Raw genomic sequence first — 17,162 nt, 5'->3', positions numbered from 1 at the left:
CCGAAAAACGCTTAAATGTAAAACAGAAGATTGTCATACATAAAACGCAATTGCAACATACAAAAGTGGTCCAGTCAACATCAATAGTCAGAAACGCCACCCACAAAACGTACTTTGTTGACCATGTACCAGTAACTCTAATCATGAATATAACAGCTGGGACAGGCAGCCGTGGCACTGACGACATTTCATATATGGTGCTTCTGCTACAAACTAAAGCACCTTGCAGATATGCTGCTAAGTCACGTGACATATCAGGCATTACAATTTTAATACACTAGCTATTTTTGATGTTACTGTATCTTGACTGATAGCATCTCATGTTATTAAACATTAAATATAATCACATTAGACTGTGGCTCACGGAACAAGCAGTCACCGAAAAGGTTGGCCGTACAACATATAGACCAATGTGGTTGTCGACAGTTGTTTTAAGACAAAGTAGAACTTGAGTAGAACACACCAGTATTTTGACGATACTGGCGCACTGCGTCTCAGCGCCGGTGTGCGTGAGGTTTTGAGGTGACGCGAAATTGGGGCCCCCGGTGAGTGTTCGAGCGGGGCGCTGGGTGCCAGTTCGGGTTTTGGGATAGGTGCAAACTTCGTGTGCCTGGTATCTTAAAGGAGGAAAACGGTTTAAATCACTGGTTGGCCTTTCAAGGCCGATTGCCAGAGCTCTTTCAGTGTTGTAAAGAGGTAAGCCATTTCTTTCTCGCTGCCATTCGCTGTTTTCCGATTGCTGACTTCAAATCAAATTGTGCAGATTATGTGTGCCCTGCGGCATGCGTCATAGTTCAACAGTGTGACACCCATTCATGTTTCAAGCTGTCAGTAGCGTAAAGATGAGACAAGATATGGTCCAGGATTTGGTCTTATTGAATGCCTTTCATTTTGAAGGCTGCACAGCACACATTGGATAACCAATTGTAGAGGCCTGATGACTGCAGTTGTCTCATCAGTAGCCAGAGGCTAGACAGCTAAAATAAAATTTGTACTTGAAATGTCCAGAAAAGCAGCAACATTATGGTGACAATTTCACTGCCTGTTCACTGTAGATGAGTGCTCAGTAAAGTATAACACAGTTTTCATCAATTTGAACACAGACAATTTTTCTTAGAAATATGATGCTACAAAGGTAATTTGAGCCATTTGTGAGTGTTTTATTGCTCAAATATCATATTATGTAGCCATTCTCATTCCAAGAACATTTCTTGAACAAACTGTGTAAATTCAGTGCAATTTGGCTTAGCTTGAGTTTGGAGGATGTAAGTGGAATGTTCAGCACACTGACAAAATGTGGTCTTCTAGAGCATTGGAGATATGTTTTTGCAGATTCACTCAGATGCCATTCTCAGCAGGGACCAGTGTGAGCTCTGCTGCAGGGAGGGAGTTGGGGAAGTCTCCAACAATCTGCAAAATTCAGTATCTCATCCAAGCATAATTGAGAAAAGTGCATCAAGGTTTATATAATCATTAAAATGGTTCTCAAATTCAGGTGACCTCAGAAACAATATTTGAATTTTTATGTAGTTTTTTTAATTCAAACTAGTCATAAATGCCTGGTAACTCACCTCTCTGCTTCTTCCTAAGCATTTGTGTCCTGAATTTAGGTGTGCAAATCCTTGCAATGCTATTTTAACATGATGAAGTGCAGTTAGGTAGTACCAGCCTACCAGTTGGCCAGTTTTATTGCCAAGGCTTTGTTGAATGATAATCGTGCAAAGAGAAAACTTGTTTTTTCTTGCAGAACATGCAGGCTTCATACTTATTCTTGTGAACAGAGTACATACATTCCATCTATGAACCTCACACAGAAGCAAGGTCATTGGATAAACAATACATTTGTGAGTAGTTTCTAGTAAATTTGTGTACCTGCAGCTACCAAATGGTGGTGAATTCTGCTGTTAACCTGGCATTGCACAATTATATATCTGTAGTCAGGGGTCACACAACAGACACTATTTAGTGTGAGCTCTGACACCAGATATCCATGGATTTAGATGTTTTTGGCTCTTTTTTAAATTTCATTTTGTTGTATGATTTGTGTCAGATGGATGTGGTGTGGCATGTGTTTTTGTGCACTAAGCTGCTTGCTCAAGGTTTTTTTTAGTTTTCTGTTGGTGCCCTTTTGTCACCTTTGAATGACACTATGTCACATGCTCATCTATCAAAAAAGATGTGCATCCATGAAGCACTTGTATACTGCATTGCTACATTTTCCTGGCAAAACATCCTTGCTACAGCAAAGGCGGTTAAAAAAGAGGAGGTCTTCAAGGATATGCCTAGTACCTCACTTCTTCAGCAATACACATAGCTTGTCATTGGGCTTGCTTCAACAGCTTATCTAGATTGCTGAGTGGACAGCAGTTTTGCAAAATGGCCATACTGTGTTCCTGAATAACAGTAGTAGCTTACAAAGGTTGATGTTGGATCACAACTGCCCGCATCTGGCCAGCCTTAAAAACCACCTTCCCCCATCTGTGTGCGTAACTTGAGCCTGAGGTCGACAAAGGTTCCAATGTCCTTTTTGTTGGGCCAGTCTGTGATTTTGTGTCATGCGTGAAGTACACACCTGGCACTATGCTGCAAGCTATTGTTCCCATAAACTGGCTCAGTATTGTGAGAGTGGCATCAGGATTAGGAAGCCACTGCTGCTACCAAAGCATGGAAATCTGAAATGATTGGTTTGGAGAGGGAAGTCGGTGATGGTAGCTGAGTCTGAGAGGGAACTTTGTGATGGTAGCTAGGTCAGAGAGGGAAGTCTGTGGTGCCAGCTGGTTTGGAGAGGGAAGTCTGGGATGGCAGCTGTGATGTGATGGCTTCAGAGAGAGAAGTCTGTGATGGTAACTGGGTCAGAGTGGGAAGTCTGTGGTAGCAGCTGGGTTTGAGGAGCGGCCACTAAAAGGTGGATGACAGTCCGCAATCAATTAGTTCTCATTGAGCTGAAGTTGGATTTCATGCCTTTGAACATAGTTAGACTTGGAATTGTGTTCACTGTGATAGCTCATCACAGATGAGTACTTGAAACAGAAATCAAATGTGTGAATATAAATTTGAGGATTGCAGGAGGTTCAGGAGTCTCCTTCCATACATTGCAGGAGATCAGCACCCTGGACCTGAGTCAGAGTCTATGGGTCCAGTGCAGTCTGAGTCTATGTTCAGCTCCTGTTAACTGGTCAGAAATGTGTTTGGCTGTGATCAAATGGTTTTGTTTCTGAGCCACGAAGCGTGTGGATTATTTTAAGTGTCTTTTTAACGCGCGCCCGGATGGCCGGCTGGCAACCCTTCGCTCAGGTGGGGGTCAATTTGACGGCCCCCCTGAGATCTCTGGAACTAATAGAGCTAGAGACACCAAATTTACAGGGTGTGTTGACCTGTATGTAAACTCACTTACGTCAAGGTTTCAGATTTCTAGGTCATGACCTTCGGGTCAAATGAGGTCAAACAAGGTTAAATTCCAGGTTGGTCTCCAAAGTGCCCCCAGAACCTAAATAATCATTTCTAAGCAAAAAGTCACGTGCTCATCAAGGTCAGTGACCTTGTTTAACGTTTTGAAGATCATGGTGACCAAAATCATACAAGCTGCTCTAAGTTTTGCACTTAAATAAGATACAAAAATTATGATAGGTGGTGCTAGCAGTTTTGCTATTAAAAGGAAAATGTTGACCTGGGTCATTTTAGTTCAATGAGCTATTCTTACCTCTAAGAAGTCCATGGAAGATGTGTAATGCGGTTCCTGCTGTCAGTACATTCGAAATGAGCACCAGTCGGGTAAGAATAGGTCATTGACCTAAAGTAGCAGCAAGCCCAGAAAGTAAACCTCGTAATCTCCCGAGAGATCCATACTTCATCATCATATCAGGATTATTTGTCGATGTTCATCATTACAGCAATAAATCATCCCGAGAGATCTATAATTCCTCTTCCAAACCCCATACAGCGAGCCCGAGAGTAATAAAACAGGTTGGTTTTGACCGTGGTCTGACCTGCATACCTGACCTTTGGTCAATGTGATTTGCTCATTCAACCGTTGTCTTGCCTAAGAAAGCATCTCAGAAATGTATGGTTTCGTCTAACACTCCGTTGTTGCAACTGGTTGAACGGTTCCCTAGAAATTGCCTTTACTGAAACCATGGCCTGACTTTGACCTGTCATAGTTCAGCGACCTTACAAGTTGCATTTAAATTTTTGATGCCAAACGATCTGCTATTCAATTGTCTACGGCTACGCAAAATTTGGCGCGGCTACGCCGCGCTGTTCGGAAACCGTTCTTGAAAACCTTCGAAGGGGTCGATTTGGCCCCCACCCGAGCGCGTGTTAACTAAACCCAGTTTTGATAACTCAATCTGTGTCAAGTAGATTTGGCTTGATTTTTCACAAAGTTCCAGCATCAGGTACACATATGAACTGTCCTGGGCGACGGAAAGTGCTCAACAGACGTGCATTTGGATTACAAGGCTGGAAGAATATAAAGTATTCCTTCTTTTACACATGCCTGCTACAGTTGGTAGAAAGAGTATTGATTTGGTATCCATATTTCTTGTTCATTCAATTGATCCATAATGCCTGCCGAGAAGATTGACACAACTCTGGATTACACCAATTGTGGAAGGAATGGATTTCAGTTGAGTCTCCAAAAGTTGACCCATTCCAGCACCAATTTGAGCTCCCTGCAGAGACAAACAGATGTCTGATCAGAACGGTACATGACTCTTCAGTTTGGGTCTGCCATTGAGCTGCTGGAGCTGCTCATGTGACAGGGACCCCCGATCACCATCCTGGACTCCCCCTCCCTTTCTAGGCATGATAGTAGCTTTCTGGGTTAATAGAACACTTTTGTAAGGTCATGGGACACTGGGAACTTGTTACCCAATATAGAACTTTTTTATTTGTCACAAAATCACAAAAAAATTGGTGATTTTCTTTCGGCAACCACCAAATTCCTGTTAAAGCTAATTAACCGTAGCATAGGGTTGGCCCTGGAACATTTGTGACCTCGTCGCCACTACTGACATATGGCTGCTGTCTGTATCGACATTGCTGGCGGGTGACTACTGTTTCTATATCGCTGAACGGGGAGCGCGCCGTCTCGCCGCTTTCATCGATCGCTGTTTAGTGCCTGCTGCTCCTGGCTTTCACAGACCACTGCCGTCTCTGTGGCGCAAGGAGTTGGGTATGGTGCACTGTCTCTGCACAGTGTGCATGCTCGAAAGCGTCCTGCCGGTGCTGTGCCTCCATGGATCCGTGTCTGCCGTGTCCGCGCCATTGAGGCTTATCGCGCGCTGTCGCGGCGCGCCTATGGACGGCGGCATGACGTCACAGTGTCTCCGCCCCGCCGCCCCTGAGCGTCGCGCGCCCCGTGTGCCGCAGACGCCATGGCCGACCGCGTGGGCTCGCAGCAGATGAACCTGACGGCCGTGCGCCGCCACGACCCGTACGTGGCCGACATTGTGGACAGCGCCACCCAGGTGGCCGTCTACGAGTACAACTCGCCGGCCAGCGAGTGGGTAGGTGGCGCCCCCGCGCGTGGATGCGACCTGTGGTGCTACTCTGGGGAGGCGAGGTGGCGCTCCGTCGGGCTAGGGACGGAACTCGTGTTTGAGCTATATGGTGTTGGTTTCTTCATGTTTGCCTCGTGTACTCAAGATGGCGACCAGTGGATGCCTTACAGCATCTTAATTTCGGGAGTTGTGTTGCTCACCTGTGTCGGAAGTCTGCATATGCCGAGGCTACAAGAAGCTGTCCTATCGCACAACCTCTGTGTATGTGCGTACGTGCAGAGTCGTGGCATCGCCTCGCGATTTGTTTTTCCCAGCACCTGACGTCGTGATAGCCTGTTTTAACGGCGTGTTTTGCGGCGCTTGGTCTCAACAGTCAGCGTGAAACCTTTTAAAAGTTGGTACATCATTGTTGTACTGTCATGGGGTGCGGTATTTGCAGAGTGGCGTTGCCCGCAGAGCCCCAGTATATTAAACGTGAGGGAAAACCGTGATGTCGTGGTCTGTGTCCAGTCAAGCCGTCTGACAGAGTTTCCTGTTGCAGCAAAAAACAGACATGCAGGGAGCGCTCTTCGTCTACAAAAGGTAAGAGGACTGACGCTCATATCGGTCCAGTGCAGCGCAACGGGGTGCGTGCTGTGCCAGATATTGTAGTTTGGTAATTTCGCCCAGTTAGCGTCCTTTCCCTTAAGAAGGGTCTGCCTTCCCAGTGCCAGCCACTCAGGGATATAAGGACTGGGATCTTTATGCCGTCTTCGCCGAGCACATCTCTCGTAAACGTCCTTACGAGCACCATGTGACGACTTCGCCGAATTACACCTTCCTCGACGTCCTGTGGGTACCGTTGCTCTTCTATGAGAGCCACCCGGACTGTTTATGCCAGCTTTTCCTAGCAAAGAGCGTGCCGACCAGGTGAACCCCGGGAAAGCTGCTTGGGGGCGAGACGGGGCGCTGCCGGAGCTGCGTCCTGGGAGGCCCCCCCCCCCCCCCCCAGCCGTCAGTGCCGAGCGGGCTCTGACCCTGCTTCAGCTCCCATCTCCCGAAAAGGGAGCAGCGCGCGGCAGGCGCCGGTCGTCTGCCTTATATGTGGCGACTGGCGTCCGGTCGCGGGCGAGCCATGTCGCGCGTCATCCAGGGCGGCCCGACAGCGGTGCCGGCCCGCTGTGCGTGGCGCGGGCCGCCCGGGTGGCCAGGGTGGGCGCGCGCCGACCGCGTCCGGCCGCCCACCTCCAGGGCACAGTGTCGGCCGGCGCTGCTCTCCTGGTGCCGAGCGGGTCCTCCTGCCTCGCGTGTCTCTGTGTGATGCGCTTTGGGGAAGTGACGCTTCGTTCGGTACTGATCATGGTGCCGGAATGCTGGAATGTTGACGACGAGAGGGCCGGTTGAAACATTGTTGGGCTGGCAGGAAGGGCTGAATCTGTTCAGTTTCCATAACAGAAACTTTGTTGTTTTCGTTTCGGCTAGAATAGCCTGCAGGAATAGCAGCCAGACTGCCCCGCTGCCTTGTCTTCCCAATGTGAAGCCTCCTGCAAGCCTGGGAACCGCCCGCTGACGTTAAGGGCCTTGTGATGTTTAGGCCTCGTTGGCTTACTTTGGTCTATCTCTGAACATATTGCACCAGACTTGATGAACATGTTATCGAAGCTGAGAGACCGTTGACCGGTGGTCGCGCATGCGCATGGAACCTTCCATTTGGGCCCTGGTACGGGGCAGCACCATCACGCAACACCGCTTGACAGCACCAGGGCTTCGGCGTGGCTGGACCACCATTGGCAATGCCGATGATCATGAGGGTCCGGTCAGTGGCCCGATACGTCCATGCATTCGTGGACAACACGCGTGGTCGGCAAACAAGCTGCCTTCGGCGAAACCTGGCTTGGTCGTGAAGGCGGCGACACTGGAAACGGCATGCACTGGGCTAAACGTCCGCGGTGATGTGGTGTGACGTGCTTTATAACAGCAGCTGAAGTCGGCCACATGTCTTCATCGGCGTGTGTATAAAGTCAGGATGAGTCGTGTGGGTATCCCCCCAGGCTTTTCTGCTGACCGCCTCATTTTCTGTTTCAAAAGCAAGAACAAGTTCGAAAGATTAGAGAAGCGACTGCAGGTTTGTTGTTGTCATTTCCCAGAAAGTTATGGAGATCATTGGGAGCATGGTATTTCGATAGAACGAAACGCATGTCACGGTTTCGCGTACGTGTGCTGATTGGTAGTATTCTCACCAACGCAAGTGGTCACGACGCAAAAGCGATTTGTCCTCGATGTTGGCGTATCCTTGAACGCCAGCTGTGGCCAACAGATGGCGTAGTTTGAGGTCGGTGTTGGTTTCCTGGGCGGCCACGCCGCTCGACCGCACTCGGTCTCTACAGGAGGAGGGTCGTCCGGTCCGGAGAGCATCGAGCCGGCTGTGCCTCGTCCCGACTGCATTTGTCGTTTGTCGAGGCCGAATCATCCCTCACTGTGCCTGGAGCAACCCCCGCGCAGCCGCCGCCTGGCCAGGTCGCGTTCGCTTGCGGTTGGCTCGTGTGCTGGACTCATCGGCGGGTTTGGTAGCGTGCCGTTGGCGTTGCGCACGTAGGCATCGTCCTTCTGCCGCCGGGAGCTCACGGCTGGTGCCGCCTGAGCACGGCTGACTCAAGACGAGAGCGGGCGGGCCAACAGCTGACCAACACCCGGGCCGACACCCGGGCTGACACAGAGGTCAGTCCCAGACCGAAACAGCAGCTGACGCACGGTGCTGACGCCGGACGATGACAGCCGCGCCCGTCAGCCGCAACTCGCGGCCGCGGCTGACGGGCATGGCTCGCTCGGGGTCGACCCTCGGGCGGCGTCTGGCCATGAGAGGGTGGCGCTCGGCCGTCCGGCGCCGGCTCTGATCGCGCCGGGGCGCCTATAAACGTTTGAAAGGAGGCCGGCCGTTGTCAAAACAGCCGCCGTCGCCGCTGAACTGTAGCTGGCGGCTGAGTCAGCGGCGTGCGGCACCGGGTGGAGCCGCTGCTCCTCAGGACCGGGATGTCTGACCCCCCCCCCCCCTTCCCGCGGCCTGTCATAGACGGCCCGACCCGCCGATGAGCGGCCACCCCGGCCGCGCGGTCCGCCGCTCCGCCGCTGCTCTGACCCTCGCCCCCGCAGCCCGACCGGCCGGCGAATGGCTATCCCAGCCGTGCGGTCGGCTGCTCCGCCGCTGGTCTGACCCCCCCCCCCCCCCTCCCGTGTCCCGCCACAGGTGGCCGGACCCGCCGGTGAGCAGCCACCCGGCCGCGCGGTCGGCCCTCCGCCGCTGGTCTGACCGGTGATGTGAGGGAGGGAAGTGTGCGGGGCTCCGGCCGTCCCCGGCTCGTCAGCCGTCTGCTCTGTGTCCGCGGACACCAGCTGGCCAGCTGGGCGCGGCCTGAACAGCCAGCGCGTGCTGTCAGTTCTGTTGGCCGGTGCGCCTGATGAACTTCGCACCCGGCTGTCATGGACCGTCTCCGTGCCAGGGATGGGAGCGGCCTGGGTGGTGCGGACTGTATCAGTCAGGGTGAGGCTTTGAGAGCTCGCCACATGAAGACCAGTCTGTCGTGCTCTGAGGTGACTTGCGGTTGTTGCAGCGAAAGGGATCGCCCCATTTTGCACTTGAGCATCGTCCCGTCCTCTGCAACCTGCGTTATTCGCGATGAATAGTGGACGGACTGGTTATTGCTCATTTTTCTTGTTTTGCACGGAAAGCATGGTGTCATTTTCATGCGATGAGTTTTAACACAAGACTCATCCTACCTTTCTCTAATCATTGTTTTTGGCATGGGTTCGCTGCTCGGTAAGCGACGCAAGAATCTCCGCTTCTCGTGCCGGTGATCTGTGTTGTATCTTCATCCACACCCTGAATGGCACATTAAGGGCCCAAGGCTTAGCGCGGGCGGGCGTGTTTTGCTGAGGAGCGCGCCCAGACGGCGCGTCTGGCGCGTTGCCACGCGCTCGTGTGGTCCCCCGGGCGCCATCTGTTTGCTGTATCGCCGGCGGCCCCCTGGCGACCCCCGCCGCACGGGCTCTGCCGAACAATGCCCGCTGGTGCTGGCGGGCGGTGGGCGTGCACGTTACGCCGCCGCTTACCTGGGAGCGACGGAGGAGGCGGCGGGTCTGTGGGGCGCGGTTGCCGGGGGCTGGTGCGGTGTCACTGGTGGACGCGGCGCCACGGGACACTTGGGCTCTGGGTCAGCAGCGGTGGCCGGGGCGGTGCCGTCGCTCGGCCCTCTCGCGCACCTGTGTCGGCCGGGACACACCGTCGCGCCGGCGGCCTCCTCACGCAGCGCGCGGCGCCCGACTGGCGGCGGCGGCGGCGGCGTCCTCCGGCTGCCGCCCCTCCCCGCCGGCCGGCCGGCCGACGGAGAGCGGACCTCGCGCCGCACGCACCCGGGCCCGGGCCCAGCGCTGACACCTCGCCGTGAGGCTGCTCTAGTTTGGTGGCCGGTCACGGACGCCTCCCCAGCCATGGCGGGTGTGGCGCGTGGCTCCAGCGCCGACACCTCGCCGTGAGGCTGCTCTGGTCTGTTGACCGGTCACGGACGTCTCCCCAGCCACGGCGGGTGTGGCGCGTGGCTTCGGCACCGACACCTCGCCATGAGGCTGCTCTGGTCTGTTGACCGGTCACGGACGTCTCCTCAGCCATGGCGGGTGTGGCGCGTGGCTCGGGCGCCCGCGGCTGCGGCCAAGTCACAGCTCGTCATTGTCAGACATATTCAGTGTGCATAGCAGACCTCCGCTTTCGGCCGGCTGCGCTGTGTCCCGCTGCCCGTGCCCTGCCGTGTGGTGGGAGATGTGTGGGGCTTACACAGTTGGGAGCCGTTCAGGTCGCAGTCGCCGGTCCGGCTCTGCGGACCAGCTGGAGAGCTCGCTCATTCTCGACGAAGGCCTCGCGCGGACGTGCGGTGGAGCTGACTGGCCGGTCCCCCCCCCCCCCCCTGGCGGCCGTGGGCGACCGGCAGACGTATCAAATCCTGCCAACATCAATCCCTATTGGCGCTCTGATTGGTGTAGTCGCGTCATCACGAGCGTTCGTATTGCAGGTCGGGTCCGCCCTACCACAGCTTCATGGTGCTCAACCGTTTGAACACGAAGAACCTGCTGCAGCCGCTCACCAAGGAGCTGGAGTTCCAGCTGCAGGCGCCCTTCCTCCTCTACAGAACGTCGCAAGGTGGGTGCGCATGTGGACGCCTCGACTGCCGCTGCTGCAGACTGTGTGCGCCACAGCGTACATCGATTACCGACTCGCTGCCGAAAGAGGACAGCACTCTGTCTTACGCAATAGGCGGTGCCGGGTTCAGAACAGCAATTCCGAGAACAGATATGCGTGACAGCAGCGGCTGCCGACACTCCTGCCGGTCCCGGGAACGGCTGTACTGAGCCCCCCATCCTACCCCACCCCACGCCCACCTGTTCGTCACGCGGCGGCCGATGGTGCATGGCCTGCCGCCGCCAACGGCCGGCGCCGAGTGATCGCCCGGGCCGCCGGCACCTGGCCGAGCGAGGGCTGTTTATTTACGCCCGCCAGATGGACGTCGTCGCGGGCTCGACGCACTTGCCGACGCCGGCCGCTCCTGTGCAGGTGTAGCGCCCGTGTCGGCGCGCCTCTCCCGCGGCGAGTGTGTGTTGTGATAGAGCGCCGCCGTACTCGCTGTGCGGTGAGGCCGGCGCGCCCCGTTCGGAGGCCCCCTGGTCTGCGCGGACTGGCGTGGGGAGGGGGGGGGGGCGCTCTGGACACGCTGCCCCGTCTCTGCCTCTCTGGCAAGCAGCGCCCGACACAACGTGACCAAGTGGTGCAAGCGACTGGTTCACGGTCGATAAGTTCGAAATGGATTCCCGCAGCAGGAGACCTCCACTCCGGCCGCGGAATCTGTCGGCGCTGGCGACACTGAATACCTCAATGCAAAACAGCCAGTTACATGCATGCGTCGATGACCGGTCTAAAAGCCACGTTTTGTTTTGACGTTGGTCGTCCTAGGACTGCCCGGCCGCGATGCCTGCCGCTGCCTGTCACGCCCCCGATGTCACGTGGCCGGCCATGTCCGGGTCCTCGGCCGTAACCTGTGGCGTGTCGCTGGCCGCCCGTGACCGACAAGGTGCCAGGCACGGTCGGTGACATGTGGCACACCGCTGACTGCCCGTGTCCGTCCCGCTTCGGGGCCTCTGCAGTGACCTGCATCACACCTCCTGATTGTACATGGCCGGCCCTCTCCTGGTCCTCTGAGTGACCGTGGTGACCCGTATCACACCCTGATCAGCAGTGACCGTCTTTCACCCGCCCCCCTGTGGTGACCGGGAACCCCCCCCCCCCCCCCACGGACCCCCACGAAAGGTGCGCCACCACAGAGGCGACTGTTCGCCGCCAGCCAGCCTATGCAGGGGGGTTTGGGGCTGCGGCGGTGCCGCTCTCCAACTCCGCTATAATCGCCGCAGCGGTGAGCCGCCATCGCCCCCCCCCCCCCCCTCCCCTGCCGTCCCGCTGCCGCGCCAGACGCAGGCGGCGGCGCGGCGCGGCGCGGCGCGTCTCTCCGACGGACGTCTGATAGCGTGTCGCCGTGTTGGCCGGCGAGCGGTGATGCCAATTCGTTAGGCGGCTGGCGTCTCATTACCGCCGGCCGCCAGGCGGCGCGGCCCCGCAGGCGGCGGCGCTCGCGCCACAGCCGGCGCGCTCTGAGGTTGCAGCGTGCTCCGCGGCCGGTGACGGCGTGACGCAATCGGGATTTGTTGGTGTAATTGCTTGGCATTTTCAGATCTCTGGACTTGTCAAGCGGCATCGCTGGTAATTGCCTTAAATGCCGGGTAATCTTGGCGTCTTCATCGGTATCGCGTAGGAAAATGGGTCGGTTGCGAATCCGTCAGATTAAGTGGGTCGTTGACGTATGTGTTATTTGCAGAGATAGCGTTTCAGCTGGCTGAAGCTATTTTTTGGCACTGTCTGTATTTAAGGGCTTTTAGCCGGTTTTAACGACTTCGTGGAAATTGGCAAAAGCTCAGAAGGCTGATGTCAATTTATGTTTTGGACGGTGACCAATAATTTGTAAAAAAACATGGTTTCTGTTTTGGTGGCAAGCCAACAAGAGCAAGACGCTCATGCCGAGATCCAAGATGCTGTTCGTCACTTGTAGAATTATGCTTTGATATCCTCAAAAACAAGATGTTAGATGTAAAATCCTTTTCGCAGAATGGAAAATATGGACCCAACATCGTAAAAGTAATGTCATGTCCACGTTTTATGGGGTATTCTATCTTGAAATGACCCGTAAAAAATGCTTTGGGGCGCGGCTGCTTGTGTCACATAGCTTAAATACGGCATTAGATAATTGATCATGGTACGTTGAAGAGAGTTGCTGTTTGAGCACGCGTTTCCACTCAGCATGAGACCGACAGCCGCACTAGAATTATCGAGTGCCCATCCGCAAATAACATGCGCTGCAATGAAACGCCGCGACAGTGGAATCACGATTAGGCGCACTTCCCCCCCCCCCCCCCGTAGAGCGGATACTGAGGTCAGAACTTAACTCCGTAGCGCACGTGCTTAAGTGAGCTGTTGAACAGGTGATATTTCGTGAGCAGAGAACCTCGCCTGGAGTGGGCAGCGACGCGCCCGCCACCGCAACCGCCGCCGCGCCCGCCACCGCGCCCGCCGCCGAGCCCGCCGCCGCGCCCGCCACCGCGCCGCTGCGCTCCTCCGCCACCGGGGGTGTCCGGGGCCGGCCTGTCGCACCGGCCACCGCGCCGCCGCTCTCCTCCGCCGGGCACGCGCGCCGGCCGCGCTCCGCGCCCGGCCCGGTCTAAATCGGCGGCACTAAACAATTTCACGGGGCGCGTTTGCCGTTGTTTGCGGCGCGCGCTGGCGGCGGCCGCTGGCAGTGCTGTTGGCTCAGCGGTCCGTCGCGCCGCCGTGGCCGGCCGTGTTGGCGGGGACCGGCGCCGGCCGCAGAGGGGCTGCGTGTTCTGAAGACGCCCCCCACCATCCGGGCTGCAGAGGGGCTGCGCGTGGTGAAGACGCCCCTCCCCCTCTTGCTGAACTCTGATGGCTCTTGGTGGTGTTTGTTTCATGTCTGTCGGAGGTGCAGCGGATGATTGGCACTGGAGTTTTATATGGGTGTTTGGTTGCGTAATCGAGTGGCACGACACAGCATGCGACACAGCGTATGCGTGTTAGGAATCACTTTACACACGCAAAATGACTATGTAAATTACTCTAAATCGGTAATAGCTCAGCAGGCTTGTCTCGCACTGTGCCACTTGGTGCCGTCGCTGTGGCCTGTGATTGTTGTCTGGCTCAGCCCGTATCAGCCAGTCGCCGCCAGTATCGCTTGAGTCGGCGCCGCGGCCCGTCAGCGCGCACCCTGTCCTATGAGCTGGTGCCTCGTCCCATCAATCGGCGTCAGGTCCTGTCAACCAGTGCAGTGTTCCGTCAGGCATCACCGTATCCCGTCAGGCATCACCGTGTCCCGTCAGTCATTACCGTGTCCGTCAGCCATTACCGTGTCCCGTCAGGCATCACCGTGTCCCGTCAGTCATTACCGTGTCCCGTCAGGCATCACCGTGTTCCGTCAGTCATTGCCGCGTCCCGTCAGGCATCACCGTGTTCCGTCAGTCATTGCCGCGTCCCGTCAGGCATCACCGTGTTCCGTCAGTTATTACCTTTTCCCGTCAGGCATCACCGTGTCCCGTCAGGCATCACGGTGTCACCGTGCTCCGTCATTACCGTATCCCGTCAGTCATTACCGTGTCCCGTCAGGCATCGCCGTGTCCCGTCAGTCATTACCGTGTCCAGTCAGGCATCACCGTATCCCGTCAGTCATTACCGTGTCCCGTCAGTCATTACCGTGTCCCGTCAGTCATTACCGTGACCCGTCAGGCATCGCTGTATCCCGTCAGTCATTACCGTGTCCCGTCAGTCATAACCGTGTCCCGTCAGTCATCTCCGTGTTCCGTCAGACAGTACGGTGTCCCGTCAGTACGTACCTTGTCCCACCAGTTCGTATCATGCCGCCAGTCAGAACTGTGTGGCATCTTTCATTAGTACGGATCCATCTGTGAGGTTTCCTGTCAGTGCGGTGTCCCGTCAGTACGCACCGTGTCCCATCAGTTCGTACCATCTCGCCGGTCAGAGCTGTGCGGCACCTTTCAGTATTGGGTCCATCTGCTCGGCGTGCCGTCAGTCAGTACCGTGTCGTCAGTCAGAGTTGTGTGACATCTTTCAGTGTTGCGTCCATCTTTTCGCCGTGCCGTCAACATGGTGTCGACTGACGCCCTGCGACGGCTACATCCATACCTCGTCCCGGGTCCATACCGTGTCTCATTAGTCGGATCAAGCGGTCCGGCAAGTGCCCATCGCTGCGCCCCATCAGTTCGGACAGTGTCCGATCAGTCATTGCCGCGTCCCGCCAGTCGGTGCCGTGTCCCGCAGTCAGTACATGCTCTGTCAGCCACTATCGTTCATTGTCCGCCCCTGCCGTGTCCCATGGCATGTCCCGAGTCGGAGGCGGGCTGTCTCTCGTCGGTCGGTCCCTGTGGCACCAGTCGACGGGTCGTGCCGTCCGTCGGTGCGGTGTCGGCCCAGCGGCCGCGTCTCGGTCGGTGTCGCGCGGCGGCGTGGTCTGTCGGCCGGCGTCGGCGAGTGATTTGTTCGGCTCGACGCGCCGCCCCGCCGATGATAAAACAATTCGCTGGCGCCGCTCCAGCCGGCCTGTCACTCGCAGTGGCCGGCCGGCCGCGCCGCCCGCTATTTCAGGACGACAGCTCGCTAACGCACAGTACAGGCGGCCGGCTCGCCTCGCCTCGGCCGCCGCCACCGGCCCCGAGCCGGCCGCCGACTCGCGGCGCGGGCGGCCTGGCGGCCGCGGTGGACGCAGCATCGCGCCCGCCGCCACGATGCTGCGTCGCTGCGTCGTGCCGCGACGCGTGGGGTCCTGCGGTGGCGTTATGAGCGGGGAGATGGCTGGATCGTGGAGAGTCCGAGGGAAATGGGCTAGCGCAGGGAATCGGGAAAGGCAAACGTTGCCTATCCCAGTGCTTTGATATACTGTGTACAGCAGCTGGCTGCTGGTGACGTGCTGTGACTGGGTTATGTTTCGCGTAAAGTTGCGACACACCTGGTGCTGTGTGCCTCCCTTCCCTTCCCCCACTTCTTGAGACGATCTACCTGACGCCATAAACAGCATTAACAACGGTTGCGTGACGCCGGTGAGCCGCTCTCGCCGGGTGTCCATCGGGAGGCGACGATCCGGGTTTACTGACGCTCTGTGGTCGCCCCGCGCCTCGTCTGTCTGCGGTCAGCGGAGCGGTAGCTGTGACAAGCGGTGTGTCCGCTGCTCCCGTGCCGGTTTTCGCTGGCGGGGCTCAGGCCGGATCGCCGCTAGACAAACAGCCGTCGGGCGACGGTGATCCTAGCCGGCCGTCGCGCTCGCCCTGCTCTCACGATCGGCTTCAGCTGCGGACGATCGGAGTCCGTAGCGATGTCGTCAGTCATCGCTACGGTCTCCTTATGTAGTGCGTATCAGTCGAAGGTGATCGCAAGACCGTGCCCTCATATCGCATCCAAACGCCGTCTCGCGACGCTCGCACGGGCCGCGCGGAACCCTCTGAACACGTGCGGGCTGGTGCGGGGCGTTACCCCGCCGGGTTCTACTGACGCGGCCGCGGACGGCGCGGAGGATGCCGGCGGAATGGCCGGCCGTCCGAGCGGGTCTCGAGGCGCAGCCGCGGACCGCCGCCAGGGTCACCTGGTTGTCTGATGTGGGCCGCGGCGGTCCGGCGCGGTTCGACAGACGCGCCGCCGCAGGGCTGGACGCAGGTCAGCTGGGGCCGGCGACGCGTCAGCGTCAGCAGCAGCGTCAGCAGCGTGACGAGTGGCCTGTCCTGATCGCGGCCTAATGTAGGGCAGGGCTCACGATAAAAACGCGCCTTGTTTGGCTGTAGCGCAGCCGTAAAGCATACGTGTTTACGCTACTTCGGCGTTTGTTTCTGTACGTTTTATGTCGGTGTATATTCATGTCCATGGCTTCAGCGCGGGTCCCTGGCGTGTCGCTGGGCCGTAGGCGCTGCTCTGAAGCAGCGGCGGCGGCTGGCGCAGCGGGGCCGGCAACGCCGACGGGCGGCAGCCGTCGGTCGTCGAGCGGCTCGGCCGGAGCTGCGCGCCCGGGCACTGGAACGCTCGCCGGCCGACCGGCACCCGCCCCCCGCTGACGAGACGGCCGCCGACGATACGCTAACGACGTCTAATGGCGGCGCGCCGCGAGGCATTTGTTCCGCGCCATCCCTCCCGCGGCGCTGATGACCGGCGCCATCCAGCGCCGGAAGCGGCCTGCCGTGACCGTCGGCCGTTGGATGCAGATCAGGGGCGGAGGTGGCCGGCACGCGCAGCTTCTGCGCGGCATGGCCGGGTCTGGCCAGCGTGCTTTGGCCGCGTTTACACGGCCGTTCCAGCGAGGCGGCAGGAAGGCCACTATCCTAGCGAGAGTAAGGGACGTCGCAGCCAGCCTCAGACGCACGCATAGGGGCGTCTTCTGCGAATATTCGCGGTGACCCGTAACACCGTTTCCAAGATACGTGCGGCACCGCGTTGATGTCGGTAGCCGTACTCGCTGCTATCGGGTGGTCGGACCGGGCAGAGTCATGTCAGGTCAGGCTGACCCCGGTCAGGTGGCCTGGCCG

The 17,162-nt window shown here is 57.3% G+C and overlaps 1 protein-coding gene across 1 annotated transcript; it reads left to right on the top strand.

Annotated features, from left to right (window-relative positions):
- Positions 1-625: 625 nt before the first annotated feature.
- On the top strand, positions 626-10,668 carry LOC119108839 (mRNA-decapping enzyme 1A; the record flags this gene model as incomplete). Its single annotated transcript, XM_037232379.1, has 4 exons — positions 626-696; positions 5,371-5,507; positions 6,043-6,083; positions 10,541-10,668. Coding segments are annotated over exons 2-4 (301 nt in total), but the record flags the coding sequence as incomplete, so codon positions are not given.
- Positions 10,669-17,162: the final 6,494 nt, after the last annotated feature.

This window comes from Pollicipes pollicipes, unplaced genomic scaffold (assembly GCF_011947565.3).
Source record: "Pollicipes pollicipes isolate AB1234 unplaced genomic scaffold, Ppol_2.1 Scaffold_6792;HRSCAF=8049_pilon_pilon_pilon, whole genome shotgun sequence".
NCBI lineage: Eukaryota > Metazoa > Arthropoda > Thecostraca > Pollicipedomorpha > Pollicipedidae > Pollicipes > Pollicipes pollicipes.
Note: the sequence above shows the minus strand (reverse complement) of the source record. Positions and strands in the feature narration are given on the sequence as shown.